The 19,531-nt window shown below is 43.3% G+C and overlaps 1 protein-coding gene across 1 annotated transcript in view; it reads right to left on the bottom strand.

Annotated features, from left to right (window-relative positions):
• Nucleotides 1-3,342: 3,342 nt before the first annotated feature.
• Nucleotides 3,343-19,531, bottom strand: part of LOC143768600 (excitatory amino acid transporter 2-like) — a 186,980-nt gene continuing 170,791 nt past the window's right edge. Inside the window, exons 8-10 of the mRNA XM_077257237.1 lie at nt 8,224-8,418; nt 7,994-8,128; nt 3,343-5,226 (exon numbers count right to left, since the gene is read on the bottom strand). Of these exons, the coding sequence (XP_077113352.1) occupies nt 4,962-5,226; nt 7,994-8,128; nt 8,224-8,418 (595 nt within the window). The 3' untranslated portion in view covers nt 3,343-4,961. The remainder of the gene's footprint in view (nt 5,227-7,993; nt 8,129-8,223; nt 8,419-19,531) is intronic.

Raw genomic sequence — 19,531 nt, 5'->3', positions numbered from 1 at the left:
ACTTAAGAAAAAAAAAAAAGAACAGCGCCCCCAGCAGTCCATAGGTTACGGATGGTATTGCAGCTCAGCATCATTCACTTTAATTGTATTCAGCTGCAATACTATACACATCCCATGGACAGTAGTGGCGTTGTTTTCGGAGGAAAAAAGCAGACGTTTTTGTAATCCTATATAATCCTTTGAGTTGGTCTGATCTGGTCTAACCATAAAAAAAGCAACATTGTAACATAATTCTATTTTTCATCTTTTCATCATTTGTAATATTAATGTTTGTTAAATATTCAATATCTACCTTTAATTTGTAATTGGGCCTTATTGAAAAGAAAATATTACGCCTTTCAGACTCAACTTTCATATGATCTGTAGTCATAAATCAGCAGAGAAGAGCACGGAAAATGGTTGAGCTCACCGATGAAAGGGAGAAGGAGGATTGAAATTGGTCCGGAAGGGTGGTCATTTTTAATGACCACCCTCCATGTTTAAATTACTGTGTTATCTCTTATTTTTAGTAAATTACGACAAAATAACCAAGAGACATGAGAAGTACAAAACACTTTAATTTTCCTTTTTTTTTTAAATTGTAGATGAATTCAGATAAATTACGCACTTATGACTCATATCGACATAACAAAAAAACAATGGATAAAAATATTTACATTATAAAAGAACATCACAATGGTAACCATAAAATCAAAGTAACGTTATATACAGTGTGTTTCACTCGCTATTTTACCTGGAAAAATGGCTGTACTTCGAAAAGAGAAGGCTGACCGTACTGAAATTTGGACTGTACATACATTGGTTCATGAGAAGTGAGAGTGCCAAGAACCTCAACGACATTCTCGACCCGAGTGGTCTTGCCACCGGTTGTCTCCACTAATAGATAGCCTTTCTGCGAGCCGATAGTTTGTCTGGTGCTTCTGTTTCACTCCTGCCTAATTCCTTCTTCATTTGTTAACAATGTACAGATAGAGTTTGAAGGAGCAGGTTTTCATTGTGAAAACTTATTGGTAAATCCGAGTCCTTAAAAAGAAGCCAAAGTGAGTTTCTAAAGAAGTTTGGAGGTCAAAACCATGTTATTGAAGCCTTCTTTGATGACCGGTAATCTCCAAGGGACCATGGCCTCCAAGAAATTCTGATTTAACACCGATAGATTTTTTCCTTTTGGGTCATTTGAAAGGTAACAAGCCATGAACATTACAGGTACTCTGAGAGAACATTCAGGCTATGACCTCAGACATTCTGCAGAACACATTGAACAATATGGAACGCGCCGTCAGGCATGCTTGAATGCAAATCTGGACATTTTCAATGCCTGCTTTAAAACATCAATTACTCATCAACCATCATTTGTACAGTCCAAATTTCAGTACGATAGATCTACTTTTTGAAAGTTACAGCAATTTTAAGGTAGTGAGTGAATCACTCTGTGCTAAAAGTTGTATGGACATAGCAAATTTTAATATTACTACTGGTCATTATATACTGAGCACAACAATGTCTGACTGGGGTTCCCTGACCCATCAAAATAGTGGATTCTGGAGAAGATACAGAACACATGCATGTTCACTTACAATATCGCAATATTTGCCCTTAACATTGCAAAATACAAATAATCAATAGGATATAATTAGTGTTGAGCGAATGTGCTCAGGTAAGGTGCTAACAGAATATTTTCGGAGTGCTCGAATACTATGTTCAAGTCGCCATGGCTGCATATCTGGCGGCTGTTCGACACATGCCGGGATTACCTGTTTGTTAGGCAAATCTTGCATTTGTTGCTGCTGTCGAACAGGCGTGAGACATGCATCCGCGGGGACTAGAACATATTATTCGAGCACGCCAAAGTCACTCACTTAGCACCTGAGCATGGAGGATAACGCCTTGTCCGAGCATGTTCACTCATCAGTCATCACTACTCATTATTGCATGCCAGGGGTTACAGAAAGATCTGCTAGCACTCTTGTAGGCCTGTCTGACACTGTAATCTAATACCATAGTGTTCCCTGAAAATGTTTACACAGTTTTTATTGCTCATTTGCTCCCTATATGCACTTCCTAAATAATATCCATTGAAAGTGTCTTAACATTTTCCTGGTGTAGCGTCAGTGCAGCTCCTTTACATAGCTGATTGTGCTGTTGTTTTTTTTTACATAGATCTGACATGACACAGTTCCTAAATGATGTCTGCACAGGGCATAGGACTGGCTCCATCAGCTCTCTTTCTTCTTTTTCCTCCTAAACTAGCCCAGTATTATAAATATTATACTAGTCGGAATGTAGCCGGAACTCTGCAATTAGCATACTTGCGGTCACATGACCGCCCACTTCCAGTGCCGACACAGAGAATCCGCACAGCGCAGTGTGAGCTATGTGAGGATTCACAAGTCTGTAGTCGCATAGAGTGACTGCAGATTTGTAGCTTAAGACTGCTCAACCCCATTAAGGATATATTAATACATTAGAGCTTGTAAAGGCAGTGATATTTAGGAATTCATAGAACACACATCAAGAATGCATTACGGTGAAGAAACCATTACAGGATCCAAGTTTGAGTCTACGACTTAGGAACCTGTTTCCATAGGTTGTAAGAAATATGGAGGAGCACTGTAAGAGGCCTAATTTTTATCTTTTTCATTCTACATTATTAGGTGCTATTTGGCTTTTATGTGAAGCTAATTTTAGGCAAAGCACTCTCTGTATTCTTGGGGTTAAGGGTTAAAAGACTTAGGTTTTAGACCCATAGCAAAAAAAAACAGAGGCTGGTAGTTGCTAATTACCTGTCTGTTGTGCCCGGCGTTAATCTCTCCCGGCTCAGAGCGGTCATTGACCGCTCCTGCAGGAGATGCTGCTGTTTCACATCAACAAATCAGCTCCTCTTCTTCTGGCCTGCTCTGTCAAGGGGGCGTGATGGCCAATGTCATTTGATTGACAGCTGGCTCCTCACAGTTAGGCAGCGGGGAGCTGGCCGCCTACAGGGCATGGCAAAAGAAGCATCTGCTCTGTAAGCGTGAAATCAGTGGAATCGCTGGCAGGAGCGGTCTGTGACGGGCACAACAAGCAGGTAGTTAGCAACTAGCTGCTTGTTAGATCTTATGCCCATAGTAAAAAAATAAAACAAAACCTGTTAATAGCTAATTTAGCAGCCACAATAAATAGTCTGAGAAGATCAGACTCCATGAGACCATCTATAGGCCTTCTTTGACTTCTGCCCATAGGTAAGCATTTACAAGCAGTAGTCCGGCAATTTTACTGTGACTTGCACTCTTAGTATATACTGTATATATATATATATATATATATATATATTAGAAAACGTTTGATTGATCTGTTTGTGAGTCATTTACCTTTTACTAATATCATAAACTTTGTTTTCTATTGCTATAAACATGTTTCCTCATGATCACAATTGACATTACACTGCGCAATTTTATTTATATACATTTTCTGTTATATACAGTATTACAATCCGAAAATATGACAATAAACTACACTTTACATGCACTCTGTATCTAAAATACAAATTTACAAAGAAAGATGTATGTATACTATTTATAATGCACGTACAGTCCAAAAAATGATTCTGAGAGAATATATCACATAAAACTGAGATGCCTCCCCTCGAGGAAGATGCGTGGAACACGATCTGCTTACATTGAGTTGGATCTAGTATTACTAAAGCGGTATTCTCAAGTTTGAAAGTTATCACCTATTTATGGGATAGGGATAACTGTCCGATCTTTGGGACCCCAACCGATCCCAAGAATTAGACTCTGAAGAGCCCCGTGTGAATGGAGCGGTAGCCGATCATGTGCACTGTCACTCCATTCACCCTATTTACCTGCAGATATAGTGTTAATCTGCAGGTAAATAGCTTTTAATTCATGTTTGGCAGGTTTTCAGGAAGCAGTATGGGAAATTTCTTTTTGTAGTGCAACTGGGGTTTCCTCCGAGTCTTCTCTGGGGGTGTGCACTTTAACCCTTCCTTTCAAATGTTGCCAATTGCAGCTCAGCATCTTCTAAGAATGCTAGACCAGCTGCCTAGCTGTGATTGGTAGCATCTGGGAGGGAGGAGTGAAAGCACACGCCCCCAGAGAAGACTCTGGAGAAAGGCCCTGTTGCACTACAAGCAGAGATTTCACATACTGCATTCCAAAAGCAACAAATGTGAATATCTCTGCAATGGAATGACGTAGCACAAAAAGGAAAAGATCGGCAGAATCGATATCACACCGTGCTCAGTAAAAAAAAAATAACTGTACTAATATGGAAGGACCTCTCTTTACAAAGATACTAAAAGTATAATTTAAAAATGGATTTTAGAAATTAGACAACATCTTGATGTGTCAGTAAAATGTGATAACTTTCATCCATCAGTTATTAAGAAGCCATAAAATATTTTTATGTGACTGTTGCTTAGATGTCTAGGTGAGGCACTTGGGTCCTGATTCATCATTTGCATTTTTGTAAGTCCCTTTTCTTCTCGGAGCATTTGCACCAAATTCTTCAAAATGTTGCACTTGGTTCATCAATATTGTGCAAAATCAAAAATGCACTCTTTTTTTGTCTTTAAAATGCTTTGTGAATCTTTAGCATATTTTGCTATATGGAGCAAAACTCCAAAACTAAAACTCTGCTCACATTGGGGAGCATAAAAAAATAAAAAACAGTTTTAAAAAAGGCTTTAAAAATGAGCAAATTAAAAGAACAATGGGACATAAATGAAAAACAGGAGAAAACACCAAAAGATAGAGAAAAAAAGGTGCAAATGCAATTATGAATCACGCCCTTTGTGCTCGAATATGGGACAGATGACAAAAGGCATCACCCAACCCATTGTCTCTTCCATAATTATCGTTTTCTTTGTATGATTAATAAGGAAAGCTGGGTAACCTGAGACTGTCACTGGTAAATGATGAAAAATCTAGATGAAGAAATGGCATGTGCAGCTTAGAAGAAAACTAGAGATGCAAAGAATGTTCTACTTGAACCTCATACTCATTGGTGGGTAGTGAAGCATAACCTGAGAATGGTGGGTTATTAACACCCTCTCTACCTGGCTTTTTTATACTGTCATGGTTCATCATGTGCAGTTTGACCATATCTGCCCCATCCCTTGCTTCATGCTTTGCATCAATTGCAGCAAGTTCTCCTTTGGAAAGATGGTAGATGATTCCAGCACCAAACGAGTCACCAACTACATTGATCGATGTTCTCATACGGTCTCTACAAGACAAAAAGGAGATATGAAGATAGCTGAGACTGCGTGGAGAATCTTGGCCTCAGTTCATGCAGTATGCCTGACTTACCCAATTAACTAGTGAGGATCACATTATTGTGTTTGGTGACCTCATTTTCTGAAGTAGAACCTCCAATGGAGATATGACATTTCCGGTGTCGCTGATGGTGTTCAATGATCCAAGGGACAAAGGCTTTCTGCAATGTAAAAAAACTAAGCGTTTTGGCACTTTACCAGTGCTGTCATCAGGCTTAATATCTGGTTCAGTGCCTAAACGCGTAGTTTTATGCATTGGAATTCATACTTAAAGAGGTTGTCCACTATTAGGATTTCCCCTTCTTGAGCTAAATGTTTGTCCCTGATAAAATAAAAAAGCTTATGCTCACCTACCATGCCAGCGCCGTTTCAGCAGTGTCAGCACTCGCGTTCCCGGGGCTCTCGCGCAGTTGTTGTGACAATTCAGCCTGTCACCCAATCAGCCCTGGCGTCATTGACCCAGTCTTCAGAAAAATCGAACATCAAGAGGAAGTCAGGGCTGGGGCTGCTCTCTCACTTCCTCTTGATGTTCAATTTGTCCAAAAGCGGAAATCATGACGCCAGCACTGATTGGGCACCAGGCTCACAAGTCACAACAATCACATGAGATCCCCGGGAATGCAAGTGTCAACACTGCTGGAACGGCACTAGCATGGGAGGGGAGTGTGAGATTTTTTATTTTATCGGGGAAAAGCGTGGGGCATGAGAAGGCGTTGTCCAAGTAGTGGACAACTTCTTCAATATTCACACTGGCAAAGATGAGTCCTTCAACCTGTACAGGATTTTCAGCAGTAGCTGGATACACCATCTCTTTCTATAGGTGTTGTATTCCCTACTCAGCACTATAAGGTATTTATAAGGCTTTCTTATATTGCCATCTCATGACATTACAACTTTATTTTAAGTAGCTGGAAATCCATCTGGGCTGTTTCTGAAATCTGTCTTGACTTTAAAGCCAGAATGCAGGACCAGGGAATGGCCCTGTCTTTGCCACCGAGAGAAATCAAGGTGGAGGAACTTCAGGTTGCTTGTCGGTAAAATTTTATTCAAACTGATACAAAACAAATAAAAACTATATACACAAGGCATTTCGACTGTTTGTAGCCTTCTTCAGGTGTCTTGACTTTAAATGGAAATTATAACCACATTTGAGTGATCTAAAATATTAATATGGGCATACAGGTTATAGATGGCTGAAAAACATTCTATCTGTATGCCTCATGGATGATGTCTTGTTGTGAAAAAATAATCTTTTATCACTTTATGTAAATGAGTTATTGGAGGCTGTTTGGCGGACGCAGCCCGGAAGACAACGCTGCCACTTCTCTTCATTATCCTATCTCTCTCCTCGCACATTGTCACTGTGTCTGACTTTTTTCAGCAGTCTACAACCTGTATGCCCATATTAATAGGTCAGATCCCTCAAATGTGGTGACAGGTTGCCTTCAATGTGAAGAAAGTTACAATTTCTGGTTTTCAGCAGAACGTTCCTTCGAACAATTATGCAACATTAGTAGATCTAGGTCATACATCTGTAAGATCTGGAATGCAGGCTGCACAGATTGCATTTAGTAAAGGGGCCAAAAGCATTCTAAGGGCCCCTGAGGCCGCTGATGACATAAAAACCTCTCAAGCTTCCGCTTCTTTATGAATGTAGCATGATCTGGAGCTAAATCAAGGATGATTACATTCCACATAAATCATTACATGACATTATTATGAGCAATTCTCTGATGTGTTGGATTATATGCTAATTCAGTTTTTGTGCTCTGGGCAATCACTAAACAATTACAAAAACAGATGCTGCAGACTAATAGAGAACTATAGATAATCTGTAAAATGTTCAGATCAATGCAAGATGAAGCAAACATGGTTTAACTTTTTTCTAGTAACAGTGCCACATCTGTCTGTAGGTTGTTTGTGGTATTGCAGCTCAACATTGTTCACTTGAATAAGCATGAGCTGCAATGTCACCAACAATGTCACCCTTTGTTCTAAGCCAGAACAGCTCCTTAATAAGATATTATCAGTATGATAAAGACTTGTTGAAAGCCAATAATATCATCTCAAAAGTAGATGGACCAATATAATAAAGGTGTAAGTTTAAAGTTTGGTGTATATTCTGTATGTACAGTATGTATATTGCCCGTGTATGTATATATATGAAGGACATTTTCAGCCGCTCGTTTCACCCTTTAGGATTGCCCAGAAAATATTCTAGAAGTATCCATTTTGGGTCACATTCATGTAACTCACACTTGTTAATAAGGACCAATCTCCAGGTCAAAATGTTCACTGCTTGCTCTTTTTTTATTCCCACGGTTCCCCTGAGTATTGAATTTTTTATTTTTTTCAAATCCGCCATATGGTTCCAGGAATATTGACTTTTTATTTAGTGCTAATTAATATGGTCTTCAGCAAGAGGGTGTGGCTTACAAGGTACTTATGCACAGCAGCTTAAAGATACGCCCAAGAGGATCCTGTGAGCCACGCCCCCTTAGTAAAGACCATACAAATTAGCACAAAATAAAAAAGCCGTATCTCTGGAACCGTATGGAGGATTAAAAAGAAATAAAAAATGAAATACTCAGGAGAGTGGTGTGAACTGAACATAGTGACAGGTCCTTTTTAAAGTCACCTATTACAAACCAATTTTCAAAAGAAAAAGGTTGATATCTGCATGACAGATGTGTTTATAGAGAGGAACTATTTACTTACAGCAACCAGTCCACTGCAATTAGCAAACTGATGTCCTGAGTTGGTAGTCCCACAGCTGTTAAGATGAGGAGCATGGTGACAAGGCCGGCACTGGGGATACTAGCTGCGCCCACACTGGCTAAGGTTGCTGTGAGGCTAAGGGGAATAGACAATAATGCATTTCATGTTATTGCAAGGCATCATGCCTCTCTGCCATGTATATCCGGATGAGAGCCACAGGAACAGCTTACCTTACTGTTGCTATTTGACCAGCGTCCAAGGACACACCATTCATCTGAGCTATAAAGATGGCTGCCACTGCTTCATACAGTGCTGTGCCATCCATGTTAATGGTGGCTCCAATGGGCAAAACAAAGCGCGTTACTCTCTTGTCAATCTTTAAATTTTCCTCCAAGCAGCGGAAAGTGACAGGGAGTGTGCCGGCACTAAGAAATGAAAGATGGTTAAGCAAGACCAGTACAGAAGTATCTATGTACATGTTCATTGATTTTTTAACATATGAATACACTTGTAAGCCAATAGTTCTTACAAATAAACTTTATAGAGTAACATGCAACAATAGTAAGCCTTGCCGAAAAACTAAAAGCCTTTTTAAGTCTATGTCCACACTGAAGCCTCGATTCATCATTCTCTTTTTTTCTAAGTTACTTTTTTCTTGGCCTTGAGGCTTTTCTTGATTTTTCTAAATTTTTTCAAGACGGTGCGCACTGTTCATAAATTGTGCAAAAAAAAGAAATAGTATTTTTTTTCTATCTTTAACAAGTTTTGCAACTTTTTAGAGAAAAAAAAGTCGTATGTTTTGCAAAAATTGCACCCAAAAAATGCTGGTATACTTAAAAATACTACAGAGGGCACAGACGTAAATTTTTTCCAATTTTTGCCATGTTTTAAAGAGACGCAATTGATGAATCAAGAAAAAAAATTCTTAAAATCGCAAATTCTGCCTCACTGGCGGACATAAGAAAAAACAAGTGAACATATATAAGACAGATTTAAAAAAAATTGCAAACTACAAAAAGAACTAGGAGCAAATGAAAAACGAGTCCAAAATCATCCTTAAAAAAACAATTAAAAAATGATTAATAAAAGTAATCTGATTTTATTATGTGGGAAATCCATTTTGCTGTTCATATGCAGAGTTTTATTGAGCAGTTTCTATTTCTTGAAGAGGTTTTGAAAAGCAACTGATGGAAAAAAAGTGCATGTCACTTAATTGAAGGAGATCCTGAAGGATAACTTCTCCAAACTAGATTGCCGAGTGGCTCAACCAGATTTGTTCCTTTTGTTCCCGCCACATTGCGGACTCTATGGAAGTATATCTATGTTCAGTGGAATATTCTCCCAGTCCCAAAAAAGGTCTTTTGGATTGTTCACCCGTCTGCTGTCTGTGCCTGCTCTGTCACACACCCCGTCAGAACCTGGTTGGCAGTGGTGGGATAAGAGTAGCGGGAATGGAGAACAGCAGCAACAAATGGAACCAGAACATCAGGATACAGGAATTGGACTGTGATGAGCCTACAAACAAGGGCTCGTGAAATAGGGATCAGCTGCTAAGAACAGTCCAAGAATCAACTAATTGACATTTTGGAAGGAAATAGCCTTCAAAACGGTATTGGAGAGGGATTCCAAGGGGAATTGGAGGAAAGATGGGAAAGAGGTAAATACATGGAAAATTAGTGGGTTGTATGGCATTAGGAAGGGACGGCATTGCTTGGGGACAAAGCCACGAGTATGAGGAACATTATGCGGTAACTCCAGACACTTACAGGACTCAGTTCCGCTCATTAGCCTGTAATGGGGAGGTCTTTTTTAAAATGTATGCCCATAGAATTAAGCATGTATTTGCTGGCTGAAGGAAGAGGGGGCCTTAAGTCTGGAGAAGTTCTTGCAAGTCATCCTAAAAGAGAAGTTCTTTGCCAAAATGCCCTGCTGAGATCAGGGAATGGGTGCGTAAGAGGAAACAAGCAATAGTGGAACAAGTTGCAGCTTTAGCTGATGAGATTCTCACTATCAAGCCATAGTGGAAGAATCTTCTAATTTATGCAGAGAGGACTGCCAGCTCCCCTCCACCAGTGGTCCATTGTCCTTAAGTCACCAATATTCATTGTCCCACTAGACCACCACTTCATTTTTCTACCCATGTGAATGTGACTACAGTTACCTATACTGCATCTACTGGAATGCAACTGGGAGGGAACGTAGTAGAGCGCAAATGTCATGGCTGTGGGCATCCCTGGCATCTGTAGGCCACATGCACACAGTTATCCAGTGGAGGAGTTGTCCTCAACCCCAGCAACCACCTTGTGGACCTACATGTGGGCATCAGTCACCAGGTTCCCCTTAATGCCTACAGAATGCAAATTGGATGGCGTGCAACACATTGCAGATGTTACCAATGTGGTCAGCCTGGACATCTGCAAGCTACCTGCCCTGCTGGATGATTGAGGAAAAACCCTGCACCAAGTCAACCTATTAATTATCTACAGCCAACTACAAGGGAGAAAGAGGTGTCACCACTTCGAGTTGACTTGCCTAATGACTTAGACAACCTTTTTCGACCACTAGTAATTTATGGTGTGCGAGACACAGTCACAAGTTTCTCTAATCATCAAAGAAAGCACTTGCAAGAAGTTGTGATAGATGGATGGAGAGTTTGTGGTTTTTGTGGCTCTGGGGAATTTCTCATCATAACTGATCCCAGAGTGGTTTGTTGGAAGCAATAAAGCAAGGACCGGGAATTACCATTGAATTAGCTGGAGGCAAATGGAGGAATATTCCAAAAACAACTGTAGAGCTGGACTTTGGCTTTGGGGCCGAGCAATGCGTGTTTGGGATGATGAGTAGCCTGTCTGCAGATATTCTCCTACGATGTGGGAGATCTACATTGCTGATTTGTGGGAGCAAGAAACAGAGTTTAAGCCAAAGGAGGATGTGAAGTGGAGGCTGGCCATTCAAACCTTTAGCTTTACCATACATTATCAAAAAGGGAACCAACACCAAAATGATGATGGATTGCCCAGGCAGAAGGAGCCATGAGTCATGTCAGCTATATATATGTGTACTTAACAAGCGGCCTGTTACAATCCCTTGTATGCACACAATTAGAGGGGGGAATGAGTAGTAACAGTGTGTCACCCCCAGGCATTCCTTGTCCTGCATCTGGTTGGGGTATGTGTGGTATGTGTGTCCTTGTTCCTCTCTGTGGACCTTGTTGATGCACAACTTTTCAGAAGGGCCAAAACAGAGCTTCTGGGACCTTCTCTGACCCTTTGAATTAAATTTAAGGGAGTGGGGTGCGCATCCAGGGAGCTGATCCAAAGAGAGGTAGAACAATAAGCCACATGCTTGGGGTTTGCACTTGGTGTTATGTTTTAGAAGGGATATGATCTGCTGTCGAGGCTAGATCTTGATGCCACTATTTGGATATTTAGAGACTGGAGATCATCTGCCATATACTATTGCAACCCAATTTGGTTACCATGCTGGATTAGAAGAGCTAATCAAAAGACCAGTGTGTTAGGGGTCGAGTTCCCGCCTCTGCTGTCATGGTTCCCAATGGCAGGGGAACGTCAGGACACATAAATAACGAACGAGCTCTTGGGTGATGGAATCTCGAGCTGACCGTGAGCTAAACCTACCACACAACTAATAGTGGCCGGGGGGCGTGCCTACGTTTTATCCCTAGACGTCTCTCGCCAGCCGGAGAACTAACTTACCCTAGTAGAGGAAAAAACAGACCTGGCTTACCTCTAGGGAAATTCCCCCAAAAAGGAGACAGAAGCCCCCCACATATATTGACGGTGAGTTCAGAGGAAAAGACATACGCAGTATGAAGGTAGGTTCAGCAAAGCGAGGTCCGCTTACTAGATAGTAGAAAGATACAAAAGGGAACTGCACGGTCAGCTGAAAACCCTTTTAAAATACCATCCTGAAATTACTTTAAAACTCATGTGTCAACTCATGACACCGGAGTGGTAATTTTCAGCCCACAAGAGCTTCCAGCTACAGAGAATGACTTAACTGTAAACTGGAACAAAAATGCAAACAAACTTAGGACTAAAGGTACCGTCACACTAAACGATATCGCTAGCGATCCGTGACGTTGCAGCGTCCTCGCTAGCGATATCGTTTAGTTTGACACGCAGCAGCGATCAGGATCCTGCTGTGATGTCGCTGGTCGCTGAATAAAGTCCAGAACTTTATTTGGTCGTCCGATCGCTGTGTATCGTTGTGTTTGACACCAAAAGCAACGATACCAGCGATATTTTACACTGGTAACCAGGGTAAACATCGGGTTACTAAGCGCAGGGCCGCGCTTAGTAACCCGATGTTTACCCTGGTTACCAGCGTAAAAGTAAAAAAAACAAACAGTACATGCTCACCTGCGCGTCCCCCAGCTTCTGCTTCCTGCACTGACTGATCGCCGGCCCTAAAGTGAAAGTGAAAGCAGAGCGGTGACGTCACCGCTCTGCTGTTAGGGCCGGAGCTCAGTCAGTGTCAGGAAGCAGACGCTGGAGGACGCGCAGGTGAGCATGTACTGTTTGTTTTTTTTACTTTTACGCTGGTAACCAGGGTAAACATCGGGTTACTAAGCGCGGCCCTGCGCTTAGCAACCCGATGTTTACCCTGGTTACCCGGGGACCTCGGCATCGTTGGTCGCTGGAGAGCGGTCTGTGTGACAGCTCTCCAGCGATCAAACAGCGACGCTGCAGCGATCGCCATCGTTGTCGCTATCGCTGCAGCGTCGCTTAATGTGACGGTACCTTAAGAGTCCAACTTAGCTGATCAGTAGTCTAGGAGCAGGAACATGCAACAGAAAGGCTCTGGTTACATTGATGGCCGGCAAGGCAATGACTGAAGAGCAGGATTAAATAGGAACACCCCACTACTGAGGAAAACAGGTGAACTGAGAAAGAAAACAGACCCGAGTCACCAGTACCACTAGCCACCACCAGAAGGAGCCCAAAAGCAGATTCACAACAGTACCCCCCCCTCAAGGAGGGGGCACCGAACCCTCACAAGAACCACCAGGGTGATCCGGATGAGCCCTATGAAAGGCACAAACCAAATCAGAGGCGTGAACATCAGAAGCAGTTACCCAAGAATTATCTTCTTGACCATAGCCCTTCCACTTAACCACTTAACCAGATATTGTAGTCTCCGTCTGGAAATACGGGAGTCCAAGATTTTCTCTACAACATACTCCAATTCACCCTCAGCCAGCACAGGAGCAGGAGGCTCGGTAGAAGGAACAACCGGCACCTCATACCTCCGCAACAACGACCGATGGAAGACATTATGGATAGCGAAAGATGCCGGAAGGTCTAAACGAAAGGATACAGGGTTAAGAATCTCCAAAATCCTATAAGGACCGATGAACCGAGGCTTAAACTTAGGAGAAGAAACCCTCATAGGGACAAAACGGGAAGACAACCACACCAAGTCCCCAACACGAAGACGAGGACCAACACGACGACGGCGGTTAGCAAAATGCTGAGTCTTCTCCTGGGACAACTTCAAATTGTCCACCACCTGTCCCCAAATCCGATGCAACCTATCCACCATAGTATCCACCCCCGGACAATCCGAAGACTCCACCTGACCGGAAGAAAAACGAGGGTGAAACCCCGAATTGCAAAAGAAAGGAGAAACCAAAGTGGCAGAACTAGCCCGATTATTGAGGGCAAACTCTGCCAACGGCAAAAAGGCAACCCAGTCATCCTGATCCGCAGACACAAAACACCTCAAATAAGTCTCCAAGGTCTGATTAGTTCGCTCAGTCTGGCCATTAGTCTGAGGATGGAACGCAGACGAAAAAGACAAATCAATGCCCATCCTAGCACAGAATGCCCGACAAAATCTAGACACGAACTGGGTCCCCCTGTCAGAAACGATATTTTCCGGAATACCATGCAAGCGAACCACATTTTGAAAAAACAGAGGAACCAATTCGGATGAGGAAGGCAACTTAGGCAAGGGTACCAAATGAACCATCTTTGAAAAACCAATACCAATTACCAATATCATAGTTTCGCTCGGCGGGCGAAAATTTTCGAGAAAAGAACGCACAAGGTCTCATCACGGAGCAGTCGGAACTTTTCTGCGACAAAACCGCCCCAGCTCCGATCTCGGAAGCGTCGACCTCAACCTGAAAAGGAAGAGCAACATCAGGCTGACGCAACACAGGGGCAGAAGAAAAGCGGCGCTTAAGATCCCGAAAGGCCTCCACAGCAGCAGGGGACCAATCAGTAACATCAGCACCCTTTTTAGTCAAATCAGTCAAAGGTTTAGCAACATCCGAAAAACCAGTTATAAATCGACGATAAAAATTAGCAAAGCCCAAGAATTTCTGTAGGCTCTTAAGAGAAGTAGGTTGCGTCCAATCACAAATAGCCCGAACCTTGACAGGATCCATCTCAATGGAAGAAGGGGAAAAAATGTACCCCAAAAAAGAAATCTTTTGAACCCCAAAAATACACTTAGAACCCTTCACACACAAGGAATTAGCCCGCAAAACCTGAAAAACCCTCCTGACTTGTTGGACATGAGAGTCCCAGTCATCCGAAAAAATCAAAATATCATCCAGATACACAATCATAAATTTATCCAAATATTCACGGAAAATGTTATGCATAAAGGACTGAAAGACTGAAGGGGCATTTGAAAGACCAAAAGGCATTACCAAATACTCAAAATGGCCCTCGGGCGTATTAAATGCGGTTTTCCACTCATCCCCCTGCTTAATTCGCACCAAATTATACGCCCCACGAAGATCAATCTTAGAGAACCACTTAGCCCCCTTTATTCGAGCAAACAAATCAGTCAGCAGTGGCAAAGGATACTGATATTTGACTGTAATTTTATTCAAGAGTCGATAATCAATACACGGCCTCAAAGAGCCATCTTTTTTAGATACAAAGAAAAAACCGGCTCCTAAGGGAGATGAAGAAGGACGAATATGTCCCTTTTCCAGAGACTCCTTAATATACTCTCGCATAGCAACATGTTCAGGTACGGATAAATTAAACAAACGACCCTTTGGAAATTTACTGCCTGGAATCAGATCTATGGTACAATCGCAATCTCTGTGAGGAGGGAGTGAACCAAGCTTAGGCTCCTCAAAAACATCACGATAATCAGACAAAAATGCCGGAATCTCAGAGGGAATAGATGATGAAATGGAAACCAGAGGTACGTCCCCATGAGCCCCCTGACATCCCCAGCTTAACACAGACATTGCTTTCCAGTCAAGGACTGGGTTATGAGATTGTAACCATGGCAATCCGAGCACCAAAACATCATGTAGATTGTACAACACAAGGAAGCGAATCACCTCCTGATGGTCTGGAGTCATACGCATAGTCACTTGTGTCCAGTATTGTGGTTTATTACTAGCCAATGGCGTAGAATCAATACCCTTCAGAGGTATAGGGACTTCCAGAGGCTCTAGATTAAACCCACAGCGCCTGGCAAAGGACCAATCCATAAGACTCAAAGCGGCGCCAGAGTCGACATAGGCGTCCGCGGTAATTGACGATAATGAACAAATCAAGGTCACAGATAGAATAAACTTAGACTGTAAAGTGCCAATTGAAACAGACTTATCAACCTTCTTTGTGCGTCTAGAGCATGCTGATATAACATGAGTTGAATCACCACAATAGAAGCACAACCCATTTTTTCGCCTAAAATTCTGCCGTTCGCTTCTGGACAGAATTCTATCACATTGCATATTCTCTGGCGCCTTCTCAGAAGACACCGCCAAATGGTGCACAGGTTTACGCTCCCGCAAACGCCGATCAATCTGAATAGCCATTGTCATGGACTCATTCAGACCTGTAGGCGCAGGGAACCCCACCATAACATCCTTAATGGCATCAGAGAGACCCTCTCTGAAATTCGCCGCCAAAGCGCACTCATTCCACTGAGTAAGCACAGACCATTTACGAAATTTTTGGCAGTATATTTCAGCTTCATCTTGCCCTTGAGATAGGGCCATCAAGGCTTTTTCAGCCTGAATCTCTAAATTAGGTTCCTCATAAAGCAACCCCAAAGCCAGAAAAAATGCATCCACATTGAGCAACGCAGGATCCCCTGGTGCCAATGCAAATGCCCAATCTTGAGGGTCACCTCGCAGCAAGGAAATTACAATCTTAACCTGCTGTGCGGGATCTCCAGCGGAGCGAGGTCTCAGAGAAAGAAATAATTTACAATTATATTTGAAATTCAGAAAACGAGATCTATCTCCGGAGAAAAACTCTGGTATAGGAATTCTAGGTTCAGATATAGGAGCATGAATAACAAAATCCTGTAAATTTTGAACTTTTGTGGCAAGATTATTCAAACCTGTAGCCAAACTCTGAGGATCCATTTTAAGCAGGTGAGATCAGAGCCATTCAAGGGTTAGAAGGAGAGGGAGACAAAGACTGCAATTAGAGCTGAAATGCAACTGATTCAACTATAGAGCAAACACAGAGGAAAAAAAAAAAAAATTTGCAGACTTCTTTTTCTCTCCTTTCTTCTGCCAACAGTTTTAACACGTGGCCGGCCATACTGTCATGGTTCCCAATGGCAGGGGAATGTCAGGACACATAAATAACGAACGAGCTCTTGGGTGATGGAATCTCGAGCTGACCGTGAGCTAAACCTACCACACAACTAATAGTGGCCGGGGGGCGTGCCTACGTTTTATCCCTAGACGTCTCTCGCCAGCCGGAGAACTAACTTACCCTAGTAGAGGAAAAAACAGACCTGGCTTACCTCTAGGGAAATTCCCCCAAAAAGGAGACAGAAGCCCCCCACATATATTGACGGTGAGTTCAGAGGAAAAGACATACGCAGTATGAAGGTAGGTTCAGTAAAGCGAGGTCCGCTTACTAGATAGTAGAAAGATACAAAAGGGAACTGCACGGTCAGCTGAAAACCCTTTTAAAATACCATCCTGAAATTACTTTAAAACTCATGTGTCAACTCATGACACCGGAGTGGTAATTTTCAGCCCACAAGAGCTTCCAGCTACAGAGAATGACTTAACTGTAAACTGGAACAAAAATGCAAACAAACTTAGGACTAAGAGTCCAACTTAGCTGATCAGTAGTCTAGGAGCAGGAACATGCAACAGAAAGGCTCTGGTTACACTGATGGCCGGCAAGGCAATGACTGAAGAGCAGGATTAAATAGGAACACCCCACTACTGATGAAAACAGGTGAACTGAGAAATAAAACAGACCCGAGTCACCAGTACCACTAGCCACCACCAGAAGGAGCCCAAAAGCAGATTCACAACACTCTGCACAGGGGGAATCTCGGGCCATCTCCGCTGCGGTCTCCCATTCTTCTCCTGCCACAGTGGAGCCTGCTCAGCAGAGACGTCAGTCCAAGCGTCTCGCTCAGTCTGACTCTGTACAAAGGGTTACTGCTGCTGTTAGGGCTGGTGGAACGCACCAAGTATAGGGTGAAATAATATTAGGTGCGTTCGCAGACCGGGGTCCACCTTGCAGGAGAAACCTGCTGCTAGTAAATGGCTGCGCTATATGGCGGTGGAAGTGAACCCTGTTACTACACAGGGCCGCAATACCGCACAAAAGAGAGCAAGCAAGGAGTCGCCGAACTCAGTCCCTAGACTCGGGATTGAAGTCCGTACAGACTACTTGCGCACAACACCGCAACTGGGTGTAATAGGTAACTAACAGAAATAGTATAAAGCACAAGAGAGCGGGCTGTGCCGTGCAGGCTGACACCACTAATCACCCAGACGTGGGTTAGGAAGCGCTCTCCTGGTGCGTGGCGCCGAACTGGCGGTCACAGCAATAGACGCTGTATCGTGTGTAACACGTTGTGAGTTTAGTCGGGCGCTAGATAGCAGCCATACACCATACGCGAGCAGTCTTACTTTAGGGATGGGATATTTAAGGAACGACTTGCACTCATCAATAAACACACGTATACAATTGTACACTAGCGCATGGCCGTGCGGTCATGCGAAACTTATATAGCTGCAGCACGAACAGGACCTTCCAGAAAAGGACCAATGGGAAGCTGCCACAGAAGTTCAGCACCTTCAGGACCTTCCTGGAGGACCAATGGGATCTGCTGCAGTATCTGAGCATGTGACCCTCGATCTCCAACGGGAGATCTCACCCTGGGCATGCTCAGAAGGGAAAAAGCAGGACTTAGTCCCAAAAGCGTCTGCTCGCCGCTGCCCAGCACTGGCTTTAAAGGTAGAAGCTGGAAAAGCACCAGCAACCCTAAGCACAGAGTGAGACTGAGCCAGACGCTGGGACCGACGTCTCTGCTGAGCAGGCTCCACTGCGGCAGAAGAAGAATGGGAGACCGCAGCAGAAACGGCCCGAGATTCCCCCTGTGCAGAAGCGGGATCTCGGCCCCTAACAGCTGCTTTTCCAGCTTCTGCCAGTGCTGGGCAGCGGCGAGCAGACGCCTCTGGGACTAAGTCCTGCTTTTCTCGTTCTGAGCATGCCCAGAGTAAGATCTCTCAGTGGAGATTGAGGGTCACATGTTCAGATACTGCAGCTAAATCCATTGGTCCTCCAGGAAGGTCCTGAAGGTGCTCAGGCTCTGTAGCAGCCTCTCATTGGTCCTTCTAGGAAGGTCCTTTTCTTGCTGCAGCTATTTAAGGCTCTCATGACCGCACGGCCATGCGCTAGTATTGAATCAGTTTTGTGCATGCGCCAGTGTGGTCACATTTATGTGTGTTCAGGGACTCGGCTGAAATAAGCCCCTAGAATGCCGGCACCTCCGGCGAGGAGATTGTGTGCGTGGATTTAGGGCCCCGGCTGAAATAAGCCCCTAGAATACCGGCTCCTCCGGTGAGGAGATTGTATGTTTGTGTTGCCACACACTGCCATCAGCTCGGCAGTTTCTGGATACTCCTGTGAAGTCAACAGGGTTCCGCGTTCCTTAGTTGCCAAGGTCTCAGCTGCTGACTCGGGGCGTCCTCAGGCGCGGGCACTATAGCCACCGTGGGTCAGAGTGAGATCTGGCACTCTGTGAAGTAACAGAGTTCGCTTCTACCGCCATAAAGGGCCGCCATTTGCCAGCAGCAGGTCCTCTCCTGCACGGTGGACCCCGGGCTGCGAACGCACCAAATAATATCTCTCAATTTACTCGGTGCATTCCACCAGCCCTAACACAGTGTTGTATCTTCCTTGGCGTCGGATTACTGACAATTGGGTTTCCTTTAAATTTTTGCATGGGGGCCTTCTATAGCCGCTGTGTTCCATTGTCAATTGCTTGATGAAAAATTAAATTAAGTGAAAATCCATCAATGAGGCCACCAAGAGGGTCTGTCAGGGAGTTTGTATCTCTTTTAACATTCTTTAACATAGGATTTTATGGTCATTAGATGCATCAAAGTGTATCCATTGAACTTAATGATTTATTTAACAATTTGTAACTAATATCTTCTTATTTGTCAAAAATAGAGGCAGGTTTAGGATACATCTATAACAATGCACTCATTGACAACATTTTTGAGACTGACACAAGGTTTGGTTTTCACAAAGCTTCCTGCTTCAGTCT

The sequence above is a fragment of the Ranitomeya variabilis genome, chromosome 4, assembly GCF_051348905.1.
Source record: "Ranitomeya variabilis isolate aRanVar5 chromosome 4, aRanVar5.hap1, whole genome shotgun sequence".
Classification (NCBI taxonomy): domain Eukaryota; kingdom Metazoa; phylum Chordata; class Amphibia; order Anura; family Dendrobatidae; genus Ranitomeya; species Ranitomeya variabilis.
Note: the sequence above shows the minus strand (reverse complement) of the source record. Positions and strands in the feature narration are given on the sequence as shown.